The sequence below is a fragment of the Rosa rugosa genome, chromosome 5 (genome assembly GCF_958449725.1).
Source record: "Rosa rugosa chromosome 5, drRosRugo1.1, whole genome shotgun sequence".
Taxonomy (NCBI): Eukaryota; Viridiplantae; Streptophyta; class Magnoliopsida; order Rosales; family Rosaceae; genus Rosa; species Rosa rugosa.
Genome location: NC_084824.1, coordinates 50,946,621 through 50,968,103, shown reverse-complemented (window position 1 = coordinate 50,968,103; position 21,483 = coordinate 50,946,621). Strand labels below are relative to the sequence as shown.

Sequence of the window (21,483 nt, the reverse complement as noted above, 5' to 3'; positions counted from 1 at the left end):
CAAATTACTTCGCCGGACTACCACACCAACCTTGCAGCAAGCCTTTGCTTATATTCGCAAAGATGAGACGCAGAGGGCTGGAACTTGAGCAGTTACTTCAGAAGTTGCAGGCCTTGCAATATAATCAAAGTCATCCAATCCCTCAAGTAATCGATCACTCTCAGGCAATCGACCTCCTTCTTCTCTACGTCCCTCTCCTCATTAATATTGTTCGAGTGTCGATGTCTCTGGCAGTTAATCTAGATTGGCCTTTGTAACAGTTTGATGTGAAGAATGCCTTTTTACATGGAGAGCTATCTGAAGAAGTCTACATGGATCTACCACCAGGATATGAGGCAAGCACAAGAGGAAGATTTGTGTGTAAGTTGAATAAGTCCTTGTATGGACTCAAACAATCACCATGAGCTTGGTTTGGAAGATTCTCTCAAGCTATGCGTCGTTTTGGGTACAAACAGAGTAACTCTGACCATACATTGTTTCCGAAACGCCGTGAAGGTAAATTAACTGCCTTAATTATTTATGTTGATGATATGATAATTACTGGTGATAATTTAGAGGAGGTTGAAAGATTAAAAGATCTGCTTGCATCAGAGTTTGAGATGAAAGATCTTGGTTCTCTTAAATATTTTTTGGGGATTGAGGTCGCCAGGGGGAGTTCAGGAATTTTCTTGTGTCAGAGAAAATATGTGCTTGACTTGTTGACAGAGACAGGAATGCTAGGTTGTAGACCTGTTGATACTCCTATTGAGCAGAATCATAAACTGGTTGAGTACCCTAATCAAACTCTTACAGAGAAGGCTCTCTATCAGAGCTAGGTTAGTTGGCAGATTAATCTATCTCTCACATACTCGGCCAGACATTGCATATGCAGTTAGTGTTGTGAGTCAATTCATGCATAATCTAAGTGAAACTCATATGGAAGCTGTGATTCGTATTCTGAGGTATTTAAAGTCTGCACCTGGAAAAGGCTTGATGTTTTCAAAGCATAATCATCTGGATGTTAGTGGTTATACAGATGCATGCAGACTGGGCAAGTTGTGTTACAGATAGAAAATCCACTTCTGGTTACTTCACTTTTATAGGTGGTAATCTTGTTATTTGGAGCAGTAAGAAACAAAAGGTTGTGGCCAGGTCAAGTGTTGAAGCAGAGTATAGAGGTATGGCTCATGGAGTTTGTGAGTTACTTTGGTTGAGAAATTTACTTCGTGATTTGAGATTTAAACCCAAACGAGCCATGGATTTGTATTGTGATAATACGGCAGCGGTGGATATTGCTCACAAGCCAGTACAACATGACAGAACTAAGCATGTTGAGGTCGACAGACATTTCATTAAAGAGAAACTTGATGCTAAGCTTATCTCTTTTCCGTTTGTCCACTCAGAAGAACAGTTGGCTGATGTTCTCACTAAGGCAGTATCGAGTAAGGCATTTCATGACTCACTTGACAAGTTGGGCATTCGTGATCTGTATGCGCCAACTTGAGGGGGAGTGTTGGCGTGAGTCATACTTACCTTATTTATGTAGATATTCTGTGATCTGTAATATTCTGTAATATCTGTAGTATTATTTGATTTACTACTTACCTTAGGAATAATACTTGTCTTATTAGGCACAATTGTAATTTGTATATAATTTCTTCTTGTAAGGTGAATGAGATATAGAATTATTCAGCCAAAATTGTCTCTTGTTTTTTGTTATATTTTGACTGCAGGCAATGGGAGGTGAGGACAATGGTGCTGATGGTGTGAAGGCAATAGAGGTGTTGGAGGGTAGGTGGTGTGTGTGCTAGGCAGATTGCAATACCACAATTGATCAAGATGGTTGTAGTATATTTTTTGGTCGGGTCGTGGTTCTAATGTGGCTAGCTTGTAGTCAAACCTTCCTTGACATTGAAGGTGGGTGGGTGGAGGCTTGTGCTCGAAGTGGTGACTAGGTTGGTTAAAGGGCTCTTTGGTTAAGCTCTGAGAGGTGGGGTTGGCGCTGGTGTGGCGGTCATATGCTTTATTAGTGTGCTGGATTGGTTTTACGACTCCTTCAGATTAGAACTTCACTCTCTGCTTCGACGTCAATGTGTTTAGGTTCTTTTGTTTCTTTATTTGGTGTTTTCAGTATATTTTAGTGTTTGGATCTATTTTTAGATTTAAAATAAGTAGGCTCTTACGAGTCAAGGTTATCGCCTTGGATTCCGATAGGTATTTGGATTTAGGTAACTGGCTTATTGTCCATAAGATCCAGTTTCATACCGGCTTAAGACTGTGCATTTTAGTATTAGCCTATGTTGATGTGATCGGGAGATATTGGGACGACCCACCCAATAGTTCACTATTGTGGCAACTTGTCCTAGTTATTGCTGCTCTTTAGTCAATTTAGCTCGGTCAGTTTCTCAATCTTGCCCCGTTGATCTATTGACTTGTCAGTCTCTTCTCTTTCGTGTGAGGACTCTTAGAATTAGTTTTGATGCATGTTTGTCGTCGTGGTAGTAATTCCTTAATTTGATATTGTAATTGGATCAGTATGTAATAGCAGTTTATTGAAATAAATTTATATTGATAAAAAAAAATTAGTATAATGCAAAATACCCTCATGAGTAAAACAAACAATTAAAACAGCAACTCGAAATTCTCTTTCTGGAGCCATAATTATTTGCAACACCCAAATCCAAATGCAAGAGTGGAAGAAACTGCATATGAGGTGTAACATATAAAGAAACTATCTCAGTCCAAGTGTGCAGTAGAAAGTTAACCACCTTTATGGTACATATTACATCGCACTTAAAAAATTCACTTTAAAGCCAAAAACAATGCGAATAAACCTTGCTTGTAGCTAGGGCAATTCAATAGGTAAACCTATAGCGCAGAGCTTTGCGTAAAAAGATACATATTTCAATTTGATTCAAGGAAAGAATAAGATCACGAATGACACAATACATTATCATGAGTACTGTAAAGATAAGTCATGTCTTGCTTGAGTGGTGAGTTTGGGCGATTAGTACATGCTTTTTAATCAGCTTGAATGTATCTATAATTTCTGCAAGACATGTTATTTCTTTACATCCAACGATATAAAATGGGCAGGGAGAACTTTAATTATGCGATTCACTTTGGAACAAACTGGCCAAGATTGGATTTGCCTTGATCCTCTTGTGCTCCTTTGTGAATATAACTGGTCATTTCAGTTGCATTCACGTGTACACTCGCACAGTTGGGTGGCATTAGATCTACAGAGCTCGAAAAGAAACAATATATATTCTCAGTTAAGTCGGTCGTGATGGCTATAGCTAATCTTGAGGTTCAATAATGGCATCCAATAGGAATTGAACATGCAAAAATGCTCCGTGCATTTACGTGTTCATTGCTTTTGTATCAATTTGACTTGAACTACAATTTTCTACAAATTAATGCACTCATGATTTTGGATTATGTCTTTGTCAAGTATTTCCACAATCATCCCTTCTATTATTAGATGAAACACTAGTATGCATGTCTCATTATTCATTTGAGACATCTGTGAAAAAAAATCTTAGAAACAGAAAATTAGTATTTATCATAGCGGTAAGAAATCGTAAGATCATAATGGTAAGAGTTAAATTTGCCTGAATTGGTCGTCTATTGCATCTAGCTTTTCTCAAGTAAACATTCAATTTCTCTTCAACAAGTGTTAGTAAATATTTCAAATTCTGATTTCTTCTCCACTATTGATCTAAAATAAAAATATCTTAGAAATACAATAATGTCGGTTAAAATTGTTAAATCTACATATTTATTTTTACTTTTAGTTACGTCAGAGGTGGAAATCCTGCTCCAATATCCAATAAAAGACTAGACAAATAAAAAAGGCAGCTATCATTATGCAGCGACTTGAAGTTTAGACTTTATTAATAGTTTTTTTGAAAACGTAACTTTTTTGCAGATGAAGCCTCAAAATCCCCGATACCAATATGCATTTCTTATTCTCGGAGTTTTAACCAATCAATATAATGATATAGTAAGTATAGTAGCATACAGAGAATTAATTAGTCAAAAATGACTTCCTTTTTAGAATTTTATGCGATACTCTTCTATTCTTAAACTTTACGCCGCACTTACAATAACTCTTATTTATAACAGTGAAAAAAATTTGATTTACCAAAATTAACGCCTTTTTCTATAATTCACCCTAAATTCTTGGTTAATTGTCTTTCCTTTGTCTAACAATTGGTGGCAAACACAGATCCAAGTGAGATTTTACCAAAAAGAAAGCCAAGTGGAAAAGAAAGCATGACAACACCACTTTAACTCGAACCTCTTCTTTATTTCAAAATTTAAACTTCAAAAGCTGTAAGAACTAAGAACACAGTGGGGGGGGGGGGGGGGGGGGGGCACCAATGTAAAACCCGCCTTCCACTCTCTCGAAAAATCAACTCACCCCGCATCCATACCCTCAACATACTCGCTTCCCCACCCCGCCACGTCACCACCTCGGCCCCCACTGCAAGTACCCAATCACTCCTATTGGCCGGACATACGTGTAGGCCTCCCTATCTCAAACCACACAGCGAGTACATTTACTTCATCACACTCGCGCGAGTTCCAGTACTCCCCCCCCAGCCAACCACCGCTTAACTTTTTTAAATTTCGAACGCGTGCACCCACAACGACGCCGTCTTCCTCGATCTCTGCTCCTCCTTATCACCCCCTCACCCCCTGTCCGAGTTAGTTTTCGAAATCGCAAAGTCTCCTCCTCGAGTGTCCGAAGCGGCGTCGTTTTGGTCCCTCCCCGTACAGACATGGCCTTCGTTTCCTCCGTTGGGAGACTCCTTTTCGCCCTCGTCTTCCTTCTCTCCGCTTGGCAAGAGTGAGCCCTCCAGATCTGTGTCTCCTTCTTTCTTTCTCTCTATTATTATAATAATATTGTTCATCAAGTTTCGAGTCGAGTTCAAAGTTCGAATCACGCAAATCTCAAATGGAATTTCACTTCTTCGGAACCCTACCCTGGTTCTTAGAAGCAATTTCGGTGATTTTATAGTTGTTCATGCTCATTGATTGTGCTTGGATCTAAGTAGAAAGTGTAACTGAAACTTGATCTGTGTGCGTGTAACAAGTTTCGGAACTAGATTAGTGGTGTTGTTAAAGAATTTAAGTTCGTTACGAGTGTAGTGATTGATGGTTAGGTTGTATGATGATTGGTTATGCGTAACCGTTATGATGAGATAGTTTTCACAAGTGTTGCTATTTATAGGTTCAATGAATTTGGTTCGGATGGGGGACCTGCAGCTGAGTATTTGAGACCAAAGCTCGATGTTTTCTCGAGCCATCTGTTAGCTCATACCGGTGTGCAAGTGCCCAAGCAAGTTGAGGTGAGAAAATTGATGGATTTAGGGTTTTGTGATTGGTTTAATTTGGACACAACGAGAGTGATTTTTGGGACTTGTTATTGGCAGATTAAGCATTTTGTGGCGGCGGCGATTGTCTTGAAGGGTGTCGGGGGTGTTCTTTTCATCTTTGGAAGTTCTCTTGGAGCTGTTCTGCTGGTTTGTACTAGCCTTGGCTTGTCTACCTTATTTTTTTTTGGTGTGTACATGGAGATCAGCATGGCGATTAAATCATATGTGTGTTTCTCTTTGCAGCTTCTGCATCAGGCCATTGCAACTCCTATATTGTATGACTTCTACAACTATGATGCGGAGAAAAAAGAATTCAATCAACTTTTCCTCAAGTTTACCCAGGTTAGCAATCAGGATTACTTGCTGCCTCATAATTTTGTTTACGCATTAGATCTATATCTGTCTCTATTTCACATTTTCCCCTTATAAAATGAGAACTTAACAGATGTACCCTTCACTTTCTCAACATGATTTATTCAAATTGCATTTTCTGGACATTGTTTTTGACAAAACAACACTCATGCCAAACTGAGTTGAGGTCAAGCTACACGGACTAGATTATTTACGTTAGTTGAATATGTGTAATTTAGTATTAGCTTTGGTAATTCTTAACTGTGTAATTTAGTATTAGCTTTGGTAATTCTTAACTGCAACTGAAATTAGATCTTTGCACTAGGATGAAATGTGTAGCGTTGCCTTATGCTCTGATATTGATATTATTAGTCTTGGCCCAACAGTTAGATTGGTCCATTATGGCTTGGACTCTTGGAGTGTGTTTAGGCTTTTTACTATACACCCAATCTATAATTTTCTTAGACAATGGGATAGGTTTAGATAGGGATTCTATGTAAGTTTAAAAACAAAGGAGAAGTTTAAAAATTACTGTTAATGATTTCTTTTCCCTGATTTGCAGAATTTGGCATTGTTTGGGGCTCTGCTCTTTTTCATAAGCATGAAGATATCAATGCCAAAGAGACTCAGGAAAAGAGCTCCCAAAGCTAAAACTACATGAGGATTGAGGAGGGACCTTAGATGATGTGAGGGTTTAGTTTCTGACTTCACCTGACTGTTTGCAAGGAACTAGTTTTGCATGCCTTTATCTGTCTGTATCTGGGTTTTTCTTTTCAAAAGTTTTAGGAAAAAAAAAAAAAAATTAGGGAAAGAAGGCTTATTGTGTATTTTGAGGGGCTGATGTTTTATTTTCTTTTGAGCCAGTTTGTGAACCTCAGAAAGTTACAGTATTTATTAATATCATGCCTTGTGTTCTTCAATTAACTACTTGCCATTCTTGTTGCCCTCCGCAAAATCTTGGTTCTGTCTGGAACCAGTGTTCTTGGTTTCAATCATGAATTATAGGGTGACCAATGGTTTGGATTCGATAATAGTGAAACACTTATTGATTAATATTCTATATGTGTAATGATAAACCTTGATTAGTATTCTATATTTGTGTAATGATAAACCTCACTTAATTAGGGTAATCCATGTGCAGAGTTCCTTCTCATCATCTTGTAAGTTTCCTCTAAATACCGCTGTACTAAAAGTCAAAAATTAATTAATATACCGGTATCTGTATGTATGTGATGTAGATAGAAATTATATGGGGTACATTACATTATTGACTTGGTGTGTGGTTTCGGTTACATGTTTCCATGCGCTTATTGTTCAAAATGAAACAAAACGGATCCAAAATTTTGTTTTATTCAAAATTAAACCATGCAACATTATTGCCACGTGTTTTGTTTTAATACGTCGCAACATTTGGTAGAATTATTCTAAATTTTATTTCTCACCGTTTGAAGCTAATTGTGTTATGTAGATTGTAGGGTCATATATCACTTCAAGTTGAGTAAAGAATCCTGCATTCGGATTTCTGAGTCTGTGTTGTCAATTTTAATTTAGTACTCGCAAGTGCACGAATCAATTGTAGAATAAATGTGCAAGCACGAGGTCATTCCCTCAAGGACTGATTGAAACAATTTTGCTATGACAAGTGTGCTATACTTAAGTGAAACAAACTGATTTTTATGATGATTGAGTTTTAAACAGAAAATTAAAGAAAGAAAAACTAAAATTAAAGACAAGAATGAGCAATGAGATTCTTTAGAGTTTAAGAATAGATTATAAAGATGCTAAAGCATTGAATCCACCACCTAATACTTCTATCCAATTCTCTAGTTGATAACAATTGAATTCCCTAGATTTCATGCTAAAGATTTCCGTACATAAACTGTATTGATCCCAGACATATGCCAAAGTTCTTCTAACCTTTGAATTCCAACTTATTGATCATGTATAGAACTCAAGTAGCCAAACTATAATTTACTCCACTTAATGATCAGGTTCAAGCAAACATGTTCAACTCCATTAAGCACAAAAGAACTAGAAAATCATGCAAACAAGAATATCGACTATGATCAAGCACTTGTATTCTTAATTCACAACTCTTTAATCACAAGATTGAATTATCTTTTGGAACCCTAGAAAACATCTACTCATTGATCAAGCATCATGTTCTCCAACCAAATAACCAATAAACAAAACCTAGGTCTTATTGATCCCGAACAAAGATTTTGAATAAAAGTTCTATTGAAACGGTGATTAAGAGTTTAACATAGAAATCCAGAAATTCAATAGCAAACCAACTAAATAAACAGAATAGTCATACTAGGGGCTTCATCTCAGCCCTAGCCTAGAAGTTTAGCAATCCATAACTATGAAAAACATGACTAGAATCAAAGAAATCATGAAACAGACAATGGAAGAATTGAGGAACTTGGAACCAGCGTTGGTGAGAGCTTCTCTTCTCCTTGTTCTCTGCAGAATATGCTGTGTCTTCTCTAAAACGTGCTAGGTTTTCTCCATGTATCTCTCTTTCCAAATCCTACTTGAATTGGGCTTCTTAGGTCTTCTAGTCCCACTTGGAATAGATTTCTTCTCTCCAAAGCAACGCAGGGTTATTAAAGTCAATGCAAGAAATTACTCCAAATATGTCAAACACGTTCAGCCTTGTTCCATTCAAGTGCTAAGAACAACGGACTTGGGCCTCACAAGTCAGATTCCGAAAATCGTCAGAATCTGCCTTCCCGAACTAGGTTCACTTAAACCATCATAACTTCCTCCACAAGAATGCGAATCCACTTCCGTAAAATTCCTCAGAAAGCTAACATCCGTATCTTTCCAATGGTATAAGGCTCGCCTGCTAATTCCTTCTGAGAAGGTACAGTTTAATCCGCGAAGTTGACACACGGCAGAGACAATTCTGGACGCTCAGGATAGCAAGCATCCTTTCAATCCCGCGTTTGACTTTAAGCTCCAAATCTTTCTTTTCTCCAAATTAACCTACAAAACACAAACACAAAGTAAATGACTCAAAAATGATAAGAACTAAGCCTAGAATCCTACATTTAAGGGTATAAAAATATATGAAATTATGAACCTATCGTATTAGTAGGAATTAGCCATTAGGAGATGCTTGAAATTTGCAAAGTAGAACAGTACTGTAAAAAACCAAAAAAGAAAAGAAAGTGAAGGGCTTCAAGAATAGTGAAGTAGCCGAGTAAGGCAAGATGTAAATGCTACTGCTAATACATGCATCAGTACTTGATTTAATACTCTTCAAAGTCTGTCAGTGCAACCACCACTGGTACCATGCTAGATCAGTAGCCACCGCCCCACACTTGCAGTTCTGCTTCTATCACTATCCTTGTCATAGAAGGACATTGGAGGCGTTGAAAAGATTCAATCAAACACAGAGAGGTTGTTGACAAAAGTGAAAGAATGCATCATACAGTTATTGGTTCTATCCAGTTAGGTCCCATTGGTGTTATCTATGCAGGAAGTGATGTATAGATGATGTTCTCAAGTCATAGGCTCGGGTCAAATAGAAGTAAAAAACGATGTAGTTTTATTTAGAGATAAATACATTTTACTGCCTTGAATTTTATGTCTAAAATCGTCTGTGTTCCCGAACTTTTAGTTTAATCACACATGTTCTTATACTCTAATATATATATATATATATATTTTTTTTGAGAGGAATAAGTCAGCCCTTTATTTAAATGGTAAAATTACACACTACAAAGTTCTAATATATATAATCAATCATAATCATTAGTAAACTAATTCCTCAATTTCTTCATAAATTAGTGACAATGCATGCCACTTAGGGTCAATTTTTAGCCTTGATCATGTAAATAGTGTGTTTCTTGCATGATTAAAGGCTAAATATAGTTTGAATGGACAACAATATATGAATAAATAGATAGATTAGTGAAGGATTGACCATAATTGATCAAATTGGAGAATATAAGGGCACATGCGATCAAATTAGAAGTTTGGGGGCACAACTGATTTTAAGTGTAAAGTTTAGAGTGATAAAATGATTTTAGCTCTTTTATTTACGACATTAGTTTTATTTTTGGTATATAAGTTTGTCATTATAAAGACTAGGTTATTCATTCTTTCAGCTTCATATATGGAAAACCACATGTGATTACCTGTCAATTAGTGCAATTAGTGATTATTCAATTAAGGTTAGAGGACTTTTGGTCTGCCACAAAATTATATCCTTTAGCGTCAACTTGCAATGTGGTGTTTGTGAAAATATTCACTGGGCTTTTACACACACTTCTTGTATGAATCTTATTGTCCAGTCTAAGATTTAGAACATGCATTAGGCTTACCTTAGTTGATACGAAGATGGCAGCTACCAACAAAAATGATGTTTCTACCAACTATGACAGAAAAAGTGAACAGAAAGCTTTTGATGACACAAAGGAAGGTGTTAAAGGCCTTGTCGATGCTGGCATACCAAAATTCCTCGAATCTTTTATCATTCACCTGATGTGTACTCCATTAACAATACCTCTGATTCAGAAGAAGCTCAGTTTAGTATTCCAGTCATAGACCTCAAGGGCCTCTCAGATCGAACTAAACGAAAGGGAATACCTGTTGGCTTTTTTCAAATTTTCAATCATGGAATACCTGTTGATGTGCTTGAGGAGAATAAGAATGGGGTACGTGGGTTCTTTGAGCAGGATACTGAAGTACTGAATAAGCAGTTTTATACTCGTGATAAGCGACTAATTGGAGGGGTACTTTTAGATGTAATATGATTCCTACTCCTAATACAGAGGACTTGCCAGAAGTATGCAGGTATGTGACAATGACATAACTCATATAAAATTCTGTCTATAAACGGTAAATATACGAAACTAATTAGTTTACTTTAGATTCAATCATGATTTAGATGGTATGTTGTATGAGTTGACTCTTCAGTTTCAGTAAATTAATCCACTGACCAGCTTAATGGTTGATCACTCGCTATCCTTCAGTTGGATGAAAACCCATCGTACCATAATAGAGATTTATAATTCTCCTTTGTTTGGACACAGAAGTATATCGTTTGGTATATACTTGCCGTCCTCATACACTTCTGGTATTAAATCTTGAAATATTCATTTTTCAGCTTCATATGTAGAAAAAACTATTTGATTTTTTGTCAAATAGTGCAACTTGTAGATATTCAATTTAGGATACAGAGTCACTTTTTGGCACTCTCCTTTGTATGGACACAGAAGTATATTGTTTGGTATATGCCATCCTCATACACTTCTGGTATTAATCTTATTTAAGATGCATTAAGCTTTACCATAGCACAGACCAAGATGGTGGCTACCAACAGAAATGAGGTTCCAACCAACTATGACAGAAAACATGAACTAAAAGCTTTTGATGATACAAAGGAAGGTGTTAAAGGCCTTGTTGATGCTGGAATAACCGAGATTCCTCGAATTTTTTATCATCCACCAGATGAGTATTCCATCGACAATACCTCTGATTCAGAAGAAGTCCGGTGTAGCATTCCAGTCATAGACGTCGAAGGCCTCTTCGATCAAACTAAACGAAAGGAGATTGTTGCAGCAGTTGGAGAAGCATCAGAGACTTGGGGCTTCTTTCAAATTTCCAATCATGGAATACCTTTTGATGTGCTGGAGGAGATGAAGGATGGGGTACGTGGGTTTTATGAGCAGGATACTGAAGTGAAGAAACAGTATTATACTCGTGATGACTCCAGTAGTACAGTAGTCTACAACAGCAACTTTGATCTGTATAGTGCACCGGCAACTAATTGGAGGGATAGTTTACAGTGTTATATGGCTCCTACTCCTCCTAAGATGGAAGACTTTCCTGAAGTATGCAGGTACGTGATAAGTGTTCAACTCTTTTATCTATGTGCTATACTTGGTAAGTTTATGCATGACTGTGTTTGGTTAATTCAGATTCCATTGTCAATTAGATGGTCATGGTATGATTATGTTTTGACATTTCCACTTTGGTAACTAAGAGGGAAGTTATACATTGACCAGCTTTAGGGTATAGATGTGTTGGACAACCGAGAAGCTAGTCTTAGCTAGTACTTAGCCTGTGTCAGAACTGGCCCAGTTGCTTATGATATTGGAGGGGTTTAGGGTAGAACGCCATCAGATAAGAGAGAGTGATCTCTTGGTTTCGTCTATGAATGAGTAAGCAATATTATTATAGGCTAGTTGGTTGGCTTGAATTACAAAAACCCTGTCCCTGGCAATAGGTTGTATTGAAGAAATTACCATTCTGCATAAAAGCAACTTTGTATTTAACAAGTTTGAAGCCATTTACAATTGGATATAGGTTGATATACAAAAAGGAATTGGTCAACAGAAAAATAAAATTGCAGATATGTTATACTGTAATAGTAATAAACGTGTGTATACCTTAAACACACATATGATATAATTTTGTTTTAGGAGAAACAAGATGGTATATATGACTGCCTCATATGCTAGCTTTTGTGGGTTTCCAATTTGCAGAGAAATTCTTGTTGAATACTCGAAGCAAGTAATGAAGTTGGGGAAGCTATTGTTTGAGTTGTTATCCGAGGCTCTTGGGCTAAATCCAAGTCACTTGAATGACATAGATTGCAGTGAGGGGCTTATAGTTTTAGGCCATTATTATCCTGCTTGTCCACAACCAGAGTTAACAATAGGCACAAGCAAGCATGCAGATAATAGCTTCATGACTGTCCTTCTGCAAGATCATATTGGTGGTCTTCAAGTCCTTCATCAGAACAAATGGATTGATGTACCTCATGTACCGGGTGCTTTAGTGGTTAACATCGGAGATTTTGTACAGGCAAGTTTAAGCATCGTTTCTTTTATCTTTCTAAATAACACAATCGAGTTGAAATGGTGAAGTCAAATTGAACAATGAACAAATTTTTGAGTTGCAATGATAAAGAAAGAAAATACTGTCATACTATGATTTCACAGATCATGCATGTCTCTTCTAGTTGGCTGGTCTAGTATGTTATGTTTAGGATATGTCTCAGTACTTGTTTCAGTCTAGTTTCCTGTTGGGATTTTCATGTTGAATAAAATTCTTTTGAGGTTGCAGCTTATATCAAATGACAGATTCAAGAGTGTAGAGCACAGGGTACTGGCAAACCATAGAGGTCCCAGGGTATCAGTTGCAAGCTTTTTCGGCACAGGATTGCTGCCATCGACAAAGCTCTACGGACCCATCAAGGAGTTATTATCAGAAGACAATCCTCCAAAGTACAGGGAGACCACTGTAAGGGACTATAATGCCTACTATGTTAAAAAAGGCCTCGATGGGAAATCTGCCTTGTCTCATTTTAAGCTTTGAACTTGGAGGAGGAGGAGCTAGACCTGCCATGAACACTCGGTGTGCTACTAAATTATACACTTATAGCAGTACTCTTTAGGCATACATTGTTTGCTTTGATTGTTATAGTTACGAGTGATGTACTTCTTAGAAAGTGTTTGGCTATGATTTCCCTATTTTCAAACTCATGTGCAAATGACATTGTTTGCTTTGATCGTAATAGTTACGAGTGATGTACTTGTTAAAAAGTGTTTGGCTATGATTTCCCTATTTTCAAACTCATGTGCAAATGACATTCTAAAGAAGATAATGAAGAGCTTGTTGAGATGACCAGGTTATTTAGAGTAATATGATGAAGAGCTTTTGTTGGAGAGTTTGGCTGCTATGATTTCCTATTTGGAGTAATAAGCTGTTATATTTCTGTTTGTCTATATGGCTTCTTTTGTTGTTATTTTTTATAAATACAAGATGATCAACTAAATAAGGTCAAAGACTGATTTTGTCAAAAATAGTTATTTATTTATTTATTTATGTAGTTTTATATTTTATATTTTATTTTTTATGACAGAAAAAAGTTTACAGAGAAAAAGAAAAACCGTGATATACTCTCCTGTCCAGCTAATCCAATTGGAACGCTGGGCACTCAGAAAGGGGAAGGCAAGAAAACCAAATCTTAGGGTTCTGACAATTATAAGCTAAGGATGCTAAATGGTCAGCTGCAAAATTAGCTTGCTATAAGTATGTCTAAAAATTATGTCCTGAAATTTGGAGGCTAACTGTTTGATAAGCTTCGTGGTCCAAGGAGCTGCCTAGTGGCCTTGAATACTATCAATGAACAGCTTAGAATCTCCCTCCACAATAATATCAGACATATTTTGAAGATAAGCTATATGGAGGTCTTCTCTTATGGCACGTTTACTTACTTGGAATGGAAAATAATCATGAATCGGAGACAAGTGGAATGGGAGAAGAAAGGAATCGGTATTGATTCCGGAGGAATGATTCCTAAACCCATCTCCCCCCTTCGTAATCGAATTCCTGAGTATTCAGGAATCGATTCCTGATAAATAGGTGGGACCTACACCAATTCCCATTCCTTCATGTGTTAGTAAACACATGAATTCTTTTACCTGGAATCATTCCGATTCCTTTATGTGTTAGTAAACACAGGGGTATTTTTACTCCGTAATCATTCCATTACATTCCATTCCATTCCAAGTAAGTAAACGTGCCCTTAAAGTAGTAGCTTCCGCAACTAAGATATTTGTAGTACCTATGACCCTGCAAGCAGCAACTGAAAAATTCCCATCAGCATTTCTAATAACAAAACCAACAGAAGCCTTATCATTTCTAACAGAATCATCAAAGTTTAATTTGACATATTGGAGATTAGGAGGATACCATTTAATGTGAATGTTTCTGACAAGTAACAACCTTTTGAATATGATTTTTATTATTCACCAGGGAGTACTTAGAACCTAGATTAAAAGCTTCAAACCCAGTACTAGCAAGAGTTGCAAGATTTTGATGAAAGATTACTTTATTTCTAGAATTCCAAATAGACCAACTAATGAGAAGGGAAATGCTTAACAAATAAGAACTATGTTTACTTTTACTAAGATAATCTAACCAAGAAAAGAAAGAACCATTCCAGTCATATGTATATGTATGTGTATACGGAGTGGCTCCAAAGAGGACGTTTGCATTTTCGCTAAAGTGCGGACGGCGACGTTGCAGCTCGGCTCGGGGTGCGACGGAGCGGCGGGGCTTGCCGGACGGAGGCCAAGGGTCGGGCGGACTGGTCTGCAGTCGGTGGAGTCGCCGGCTACTTGGTTGCAGCGCTGCCTAGAAACCTGCAGTTGCAGGTGAAGTTGCTGCCCAGAACCTGCAACCTCGACCTCCTCCGACCTCGATCACTGCCCAGAACCGTCTGGGACGCCTCCGGCCTCCGTCCACCAAGCCCCGAGCCGCCATCGCCGCTGCTGTGTCGCCGTCGGCACTTTAGCGAAGTGCGGACATCAGCTTCAGAACCGGCCTGTATATATATATATATATATATATATATATATATATATATATATATTCTTTTTAAGTGAAAGATATGAATGATATGACAACCTCATATGCTCTTTCGGTTTTCCAATTTGCAGAGAAATACTTCCAATTTCCAATCTTCAGGCAATGCATTGTCTTCTATCATTGTAATAGTTATATGAGTGATGTACTTGTTACTTGGGTGTTTGGCTATGACTTCCAACTTTCTTAATCGTTTGCAAATGAAATTCTAATTAAAGAAGATTATGAAGAGCTTGTTGCGATGATCAGGTTATTTTGAGTAGAATGATTTCCTACTATTGGAGCAATAAGTTGTTAGAATAAACAACGATGTCTGTAAAAAGAAGATCAACAGTAAACGATTCAGTATATACTGCGGGTGCATGCGTTACTATTATTTTGAGTTTTAAATATATTTATCTACTACATTTTAGTCAACTAAAGGTTGCAAGGACTGTTTTAGAAATATTCATTTTTCAGATTCATATGCAGAAAAAACTGTTTGATCTTTTGTCAAATAGTGCTACTTGTAGATATTAAATCATGGATACAGAGTTGTTGAAGGAATATCGATTTAGTGTGCCTTATCAAACGAGGAGTAGCAATAGGAGAGAAGGTTCTAGATTTCCCAATCCTACACGGATTGGTATTCCTTGTAACATTAGAACTAGTACTTTGTAATCCCTATATATAGGGCTCCTATTCTCAATAATAATACACATCACTCTCTACAATTCTCTCTCAATACCAATATACTTAAACACGTTATCAGCATGAGCCCTAACCTTGAGATCAAAAATCCAAAACCAGAAAATTCTTCAACATCACCTTTTCACAATTGCACCTAGCCCGTGCTAGACTAGCCGCTGCTGCCCACTTGCGCGCCCCTGCGCTGCACGCTGCCCCTGAAGCCCTTACACACCCGTGTGCCGCCTACTACTCCTGCAGCATCGCCGCACACCTGCTGCCCCTACTGTACAGCAGGACGCTAGTTACTGTGCAGATCAGTCTGCTTGCAAGCCTCGAAACGTCTTGATAGGGACCTCATATCAAAATGCTTCCTTCATCAAAGTTGTTCGTCTCTATCTCTACTATCTGACCTCCGAATTTCAGCCTTATCAGAGTTGTTTTGAGACCTGTACATCAATCGAAGTGAAAGCTGTTCAGAGGCAGATCTGCTCCGAATTTCAACAAAAAAAAAAATCCTTGAAAACCGCTGCTGCCACCTTCAAGCATCACTGCAGCAGCTCCTAGCCCACGCTAGCCTCATCTGCGTGCCTGCCCCTGCAGCGCCTACGCGCCCCTGCGCACGCATCTGTCGGCCAGCTCCTCGGCTTACCTCGGCCAGACCTGTATCGGCCACACAGCAGGGATTGAAAGATAGTTTGCAATCCCCGACCCAGGATCGATAGCACGCCTGCAATCCTACACGCCTGCATCAACACGCGCGTGTATTGAGAATTTCAAATTCTGAAATTCATGAGTAAGTATTCAAGAGTAAGTTTTGAAATTTAAATATTTCTTCTTTTTCTCGGGGACTTAAAAACCTCCCTTCTTCTTCATCCCACCTTTCATAGAACGTGGGTTCGATTCAAAGCGGAATCGTGGGGATTCACGCTACATACGAACAAAGAGCGTTCGTAATCTTCGGACTAAGAGCGTCCGTGAGCATCGATTTTTACGAACTAAGAGCGTTCGCAGGCTACGGACTAAGAGCGTTCGTAAGCATAAAAATCTGACCATATAAGCGTCATTGGTTTCAATCCATATCCAAAAATTTGGAAACTATCAACAAAGACAGTGGTTATAACTCTTTCTCACTAGGCGTACTCAAGAGTAATTGTGATGTCTAGGCAAGGTTTGAACTGAGAGAACGGTTTTAAAAGTGAGCAACGCTTCACCAAAATCTCGCCTTACCTTACCTGGTCACAACCAAATTGGAATTACCAAACGGATTGAGTAACTACTACTTGTCTAAGCTTGATTACCCTTTTTGGATTAAATTTAGAAACTTTGACGTAATCATTGGCTTTCATTGAAATAAAGTGTCGATTTTGATTCGAACTTTATTAATTTCAAGTATGTTTCCCGGAGAGCTAGAATGCCTCGTGGATAGTGCTACTACGCACACCATACTTCGAAATAGGCAGTTATTTCTTGAGATGACGCCTACTCAATCTTCTGTGACTACGATGGCTGGATAATCTCAATTGATTCATGGTCGAGGACCAGCCCAATTTATATTGCCAAATGGCACAATTTTAAATGCCACCGAAGCTCTTTATGCTCCTAGGGCAGGAAGAACCCTATTGAGTTTCAAAGATATAAGAGCCAATGGTTTTCATGTGGAAACACATTGTGAGAATGGACAAGAGTTCCTTTGCATCACCTCTAATGACTATATATGGACATAAACGAGTCTTAGAGAAACTTATGTGTCGCTCTAGTGGGTTGTATGCAACCACTATTCGAGTCATTGAATCCAACCATGTCATGAGAGATGATTTATGGGATTCCGACACATATAGGCTTTGGCACGACCGTTTGGAACACCCAGGTCGTGACATGATGATCCGTATATTAAAGACTTCACACGGACATCCCTTTTTCAGAACGAAAAGAAGTAAAACTCGGTTTTTGGACACCGAAGGAGCCCCTGCGCCTCACGGCGCCGTTCACCCCCAAATCCGGCCATCCTTGGCCGGCGCCGCCTTCCCCCTGCGGCCTCAGGGTGGCATTGACGCCACCAAGGCTCCTTTGTCTCCGACTTTTACTTCTAAAGTCACTTGTGATTTTGTGGCTCAACCAAAATCCTCATTGGTTGTTTCTAAAGCCCATCATTCGTTCTGCAAAGCCTGCTCTTTAGCAAAGTTAGGATCGAGACCATCCTATGCAAAGGACACCAAAGAAAATATACCATTCTTGCAAAGAATCCAAGGTGATATTTGTGGACCTATTCAACCATCATGCGGACCATTTCGATATTTTATGGTATTGGTTGATGCATCGACACGCTGGTCACATGTCATGCTATTGTCCACAAGGAACGCTGCATTTGCTAAACTCCTAGCACAAATAATTAAGTTAAGGGCTCACCACCCTGATCATCCTATTAAGTCTATAAGATTAGACAATGCTGGAGAGTTTACATCAAAGACTTTTGATGATTATTGCATGTCCATTGGGATTGATGTTGAACATCATGTTCCTCATGTTCACACCCAAAATGGTCTCGCAGAAGCCGCCATTAAACGACTACAAATGGTCGCTAGGGCATTGGTAATGCGCACCAATCTCCCTATTTCTGCTTGGGGCTATGCAATATTGCATGCAACTGTGCTTATTCGTCTGAGGCCCACTGCCACTCAACCCTTCTCTGCGTCCCAGATGGTTACTGGGTATGAGCCTGATGTCTCACACTTACGCATATTTGGGTGTGCAGTTTATGTGCCAATTGCGCTGCCACAGCGCACCAAAATGGGTCCTCAACGACGATTAGGCATTTATGTTGGATATGATTCTCCAACGATTATCCGCTACATAGAACCCTTGACAGGCGATCTCTTTACCGCTAGATTCGCGGATTGTCACTTCGATGAGACAGTCTTCCCATCGTTAGGGGGAGATAAGAACATCAATGTTCAACAGGAATGACAGGAATTGTCGTGGTCTGTCCCCAATCTGTCTCATCTTGATCCCCGAACCGCACAGTCCGAAATTGAAGTGCGGAGAATTCTCGATCTTCAGAACGTAGCAGAATCGATGCCTGATGAGTTTTCTGATATCGCTAAAGTGACGAGATCACACATACCTGCTGCAAACGTGCCTGCAAGGATTGAAGTCCCTAAAAGTAGAGGACATGACGCCAACTCAAGAATGCATGAGCATGGCGCCAACGTCCCATCTCTCAATGATGGTGACGCTATGGCTAGGCCCACGGCTCCTGCCAGGAAGCGCGGGAGGCCCATAGGTTCGATGGATTCTCGCCCAAGAAAGAAAGCGAGTTTGGCACAGAATAATCCATTAATCATCGATGTGAATAATCCATCTCATGAGAATATTCCGGATTATGGTTATGTCCAAGAGACATCATTGGGGGACGCTCCAATGTCAGAACCAACTCCAGAGAATAGAGAGATCTCCATAAATTACACTAGTGTACATGAGATGATGGATAGAAATTCTATGGCGATTGATGATGCATTTGCATATCATATTGCAAAAGGAATTATAGAATATGATGATATCGAACCTCGCTCTGTTGAAGAATGTCAACGAAGAGCAGATTGGCCTAAATGGAAAGATGCGATCCAGGTTGAATTGGATTCACTAACAAAGAGACAGGTATTTGGGCCTGTAACGCAGACACCCCCAAGTGTAAAGCCTGTTGGCCATAAATGGGTATTTGTTAGAAAGCGTAATGAGAAAAATGAGGTGGTAAGATATAAAGCCCGCCTTGTGGCGCAAGGTTTCTCGCAACGCCCTGGAATCGACTACGAGGAGACATATTCTCCCGTAATGGACGTTATAACGTTCCGCTACCTTGTCAGTTTGGTAGTTTCCGAAAAACTTGACATGCAGCTTATGGATGTGGTTACAACATATCTCTATGGGGATCTAGATTCAGAGATATATATGAAGGTTCCAGATGGACTTCAATTACCCAAATTAAGTGGCTCTAAACCACGGAGCGCGTTTTCAATAAGATTAAAACGCTCACTATATGGATTAAAACAATCCGGACGGATGTGGTATAACCGTCTAAGTGACTACTTGATTGGGAATGGATATATTAACAATGAAATATGCCCATGCGTGTTCATTAAGAGAACAAGTTCCGGATTTGCAATCGTAGCAGTTTATGTCGATGACATGAACCTAATTGGAACTCTAGATGAGTTGAAGAAAACTGCTAAATACTTGAAATCCGAATTTGAGATGAAAGATCTTGGGAAAACACGGTTTTGTCTCGGTTTAGAACTCAAGCACCGTAGTGATGGGATTTTGATCCATCAGTCTGCATATACTCAGAAGGTCCTAAGGCGCTTTAATGAAGATAAAGCGAAGCCTGCGAGTACTCCCATGATCGGCCGTAGTCTTGAGCCCGGAAAAGATCCGTTTCGTCCAAGGGATGAGGACGAAGAACCATTAGAGGCCAAAGTGCCCTATTTAAGTGCAATAGGCGCATTATTGTACTTAGCTCAATGCACAAGACCGGATATCTCATTCGCAGTGAACTTGTTAGCTCGACATAGCTCTGCGCCAACACGCCGCCATTGGATTGGTGTAAAGACCATCTTTCGATACCTAAGAGGTACGATTGATATGGGCCTATTCTATCCCTACAGAGAGAAAATGAATGACGGAAAGTTGGGATCGGACCCCAAAAGGCAAAACGCCCCCGTCCATGGAATGGCCGCCGGTCATGTTACCGCCGCCGCTCATGGTAGCCGGCGTCCTCCTATCTCCCTCCATCAAAACGACAATGATGTCTTGATGGGATTTGCTGATGCAAGGTACCTCTCTGACCCTCACAAAGGTCGCTCCCAAACTGGTTATGTTTTTACCATGGGAAGCACTGCGATATCTTGGAGGTCTACGAAACAGACCCTTATTGCTACTTCCTCGAATCATGCAGAGATTATTGCTCTACATGAAGCCGTTCGTGAATGTATATGGCTAAGGTCTGTGATTCGACATATTCAAGGAAGTTGTGGTTTGAAGTCTACCACAAATGAACCTACATGCATTTATGAGGATAATGCAGCTTGTATTGAGCAAATGAAGTTAGGTTTCATCAAAGGCGACAACACCAAGCATATATCGCCTAAGTTCTTTTATAATCAGCAACAACAATCACTTCTAAAGATTGAAGTGAATCAAATCCGATCAGAGGATAATGTAGCGGACTTATTCACTAAGTCGTTACCTAAATCCACCTTCGAGAAACATGTGAAGAGCATCGGATTGAGAAAGTTATCCGAACTCCCACGATTGTAGCAATCAGGGGGAGATATCGACATCAGGGGGAGTTATGATGTCTACATGTTCGATCTCGAAGAGTGAAGGACGTGTTGTGCTCTTTTTGTCCTTCGACCAGGGTTATTTTTATCCCACAGGGTTTTTGTTACCTGGCAAGGTTTTTAACGAGGCAACGGATGAAGCGTCACCACCAAGTTTGAAGCGGCACAAGGGGGAGTGTTGAAGGAATATCGATTTAGTGTGCCTTATCAAACTAGGAGTAGCAATAGGAGAGAAGGTTATAGATTTCCCAATCCTACACGGATTGGTATTCCTTGTAACATTAGAACTAGCACTTTGTAATCCTTATATATAGGGCTCCTATTCTCAATAATAATACACATCTCTCTCTACAATTCTCTCTCGAATCTATTATACT

At 39.1% G+C, this 21,483-nt stretch overlaps 2 protein-coding genes across 2 annotated transcripts; both read left to right on the top strand.

Moving 5' to 3' along the window:
- Window positions 1-4,627: 4,627 nt before the first annotated feature.
- Window positions 4,628-6,641, top strand: LOC133709772 (uncharacterized). The gene is made up of 5 exons (XM_062135642.1): window positions 4,628-4,834; window positions 5,219-5,336; window positions 5,421-5,510; window positions 5,607-5,705; window positions 6,277-6,641. Exons 1-5 carry the CDS (start codon window positions 4,767-4,769, stop codon window positions 6,373-6,375), a joined length of 474 nt encoding a protein of 157 aa, XP_061991626.1. The 5' UTR covers window positions 4,628-4,766; the 3' UTR covers window positions 6,376-6,641.
- A 3,408-nt stretch (window positions 6,642-10,049) lies between these two features.
- Window positions 10,050-13,290, top strand: LOC133708601 (1-aminocyclopropane-1-carboxylate oxidase homolog 1-like). Its single transcript, XM_062134068.1, is given in 5 exon segments — window positions 10,050-10,170; window positions 10,173-10,351; window positions 11,033-11,568; window positions 12,215-12,536; window positions 12,798-13,290. Coding segments are annotated over 5 exon segments (1,395 nt in total). The 5' UTR covers window positions 10,050-10,064; the 3' UTR covers window positions 13,050-13,290.
- Window positions 13,291-21,483: the final 8,193 nt, after the last annotated feature.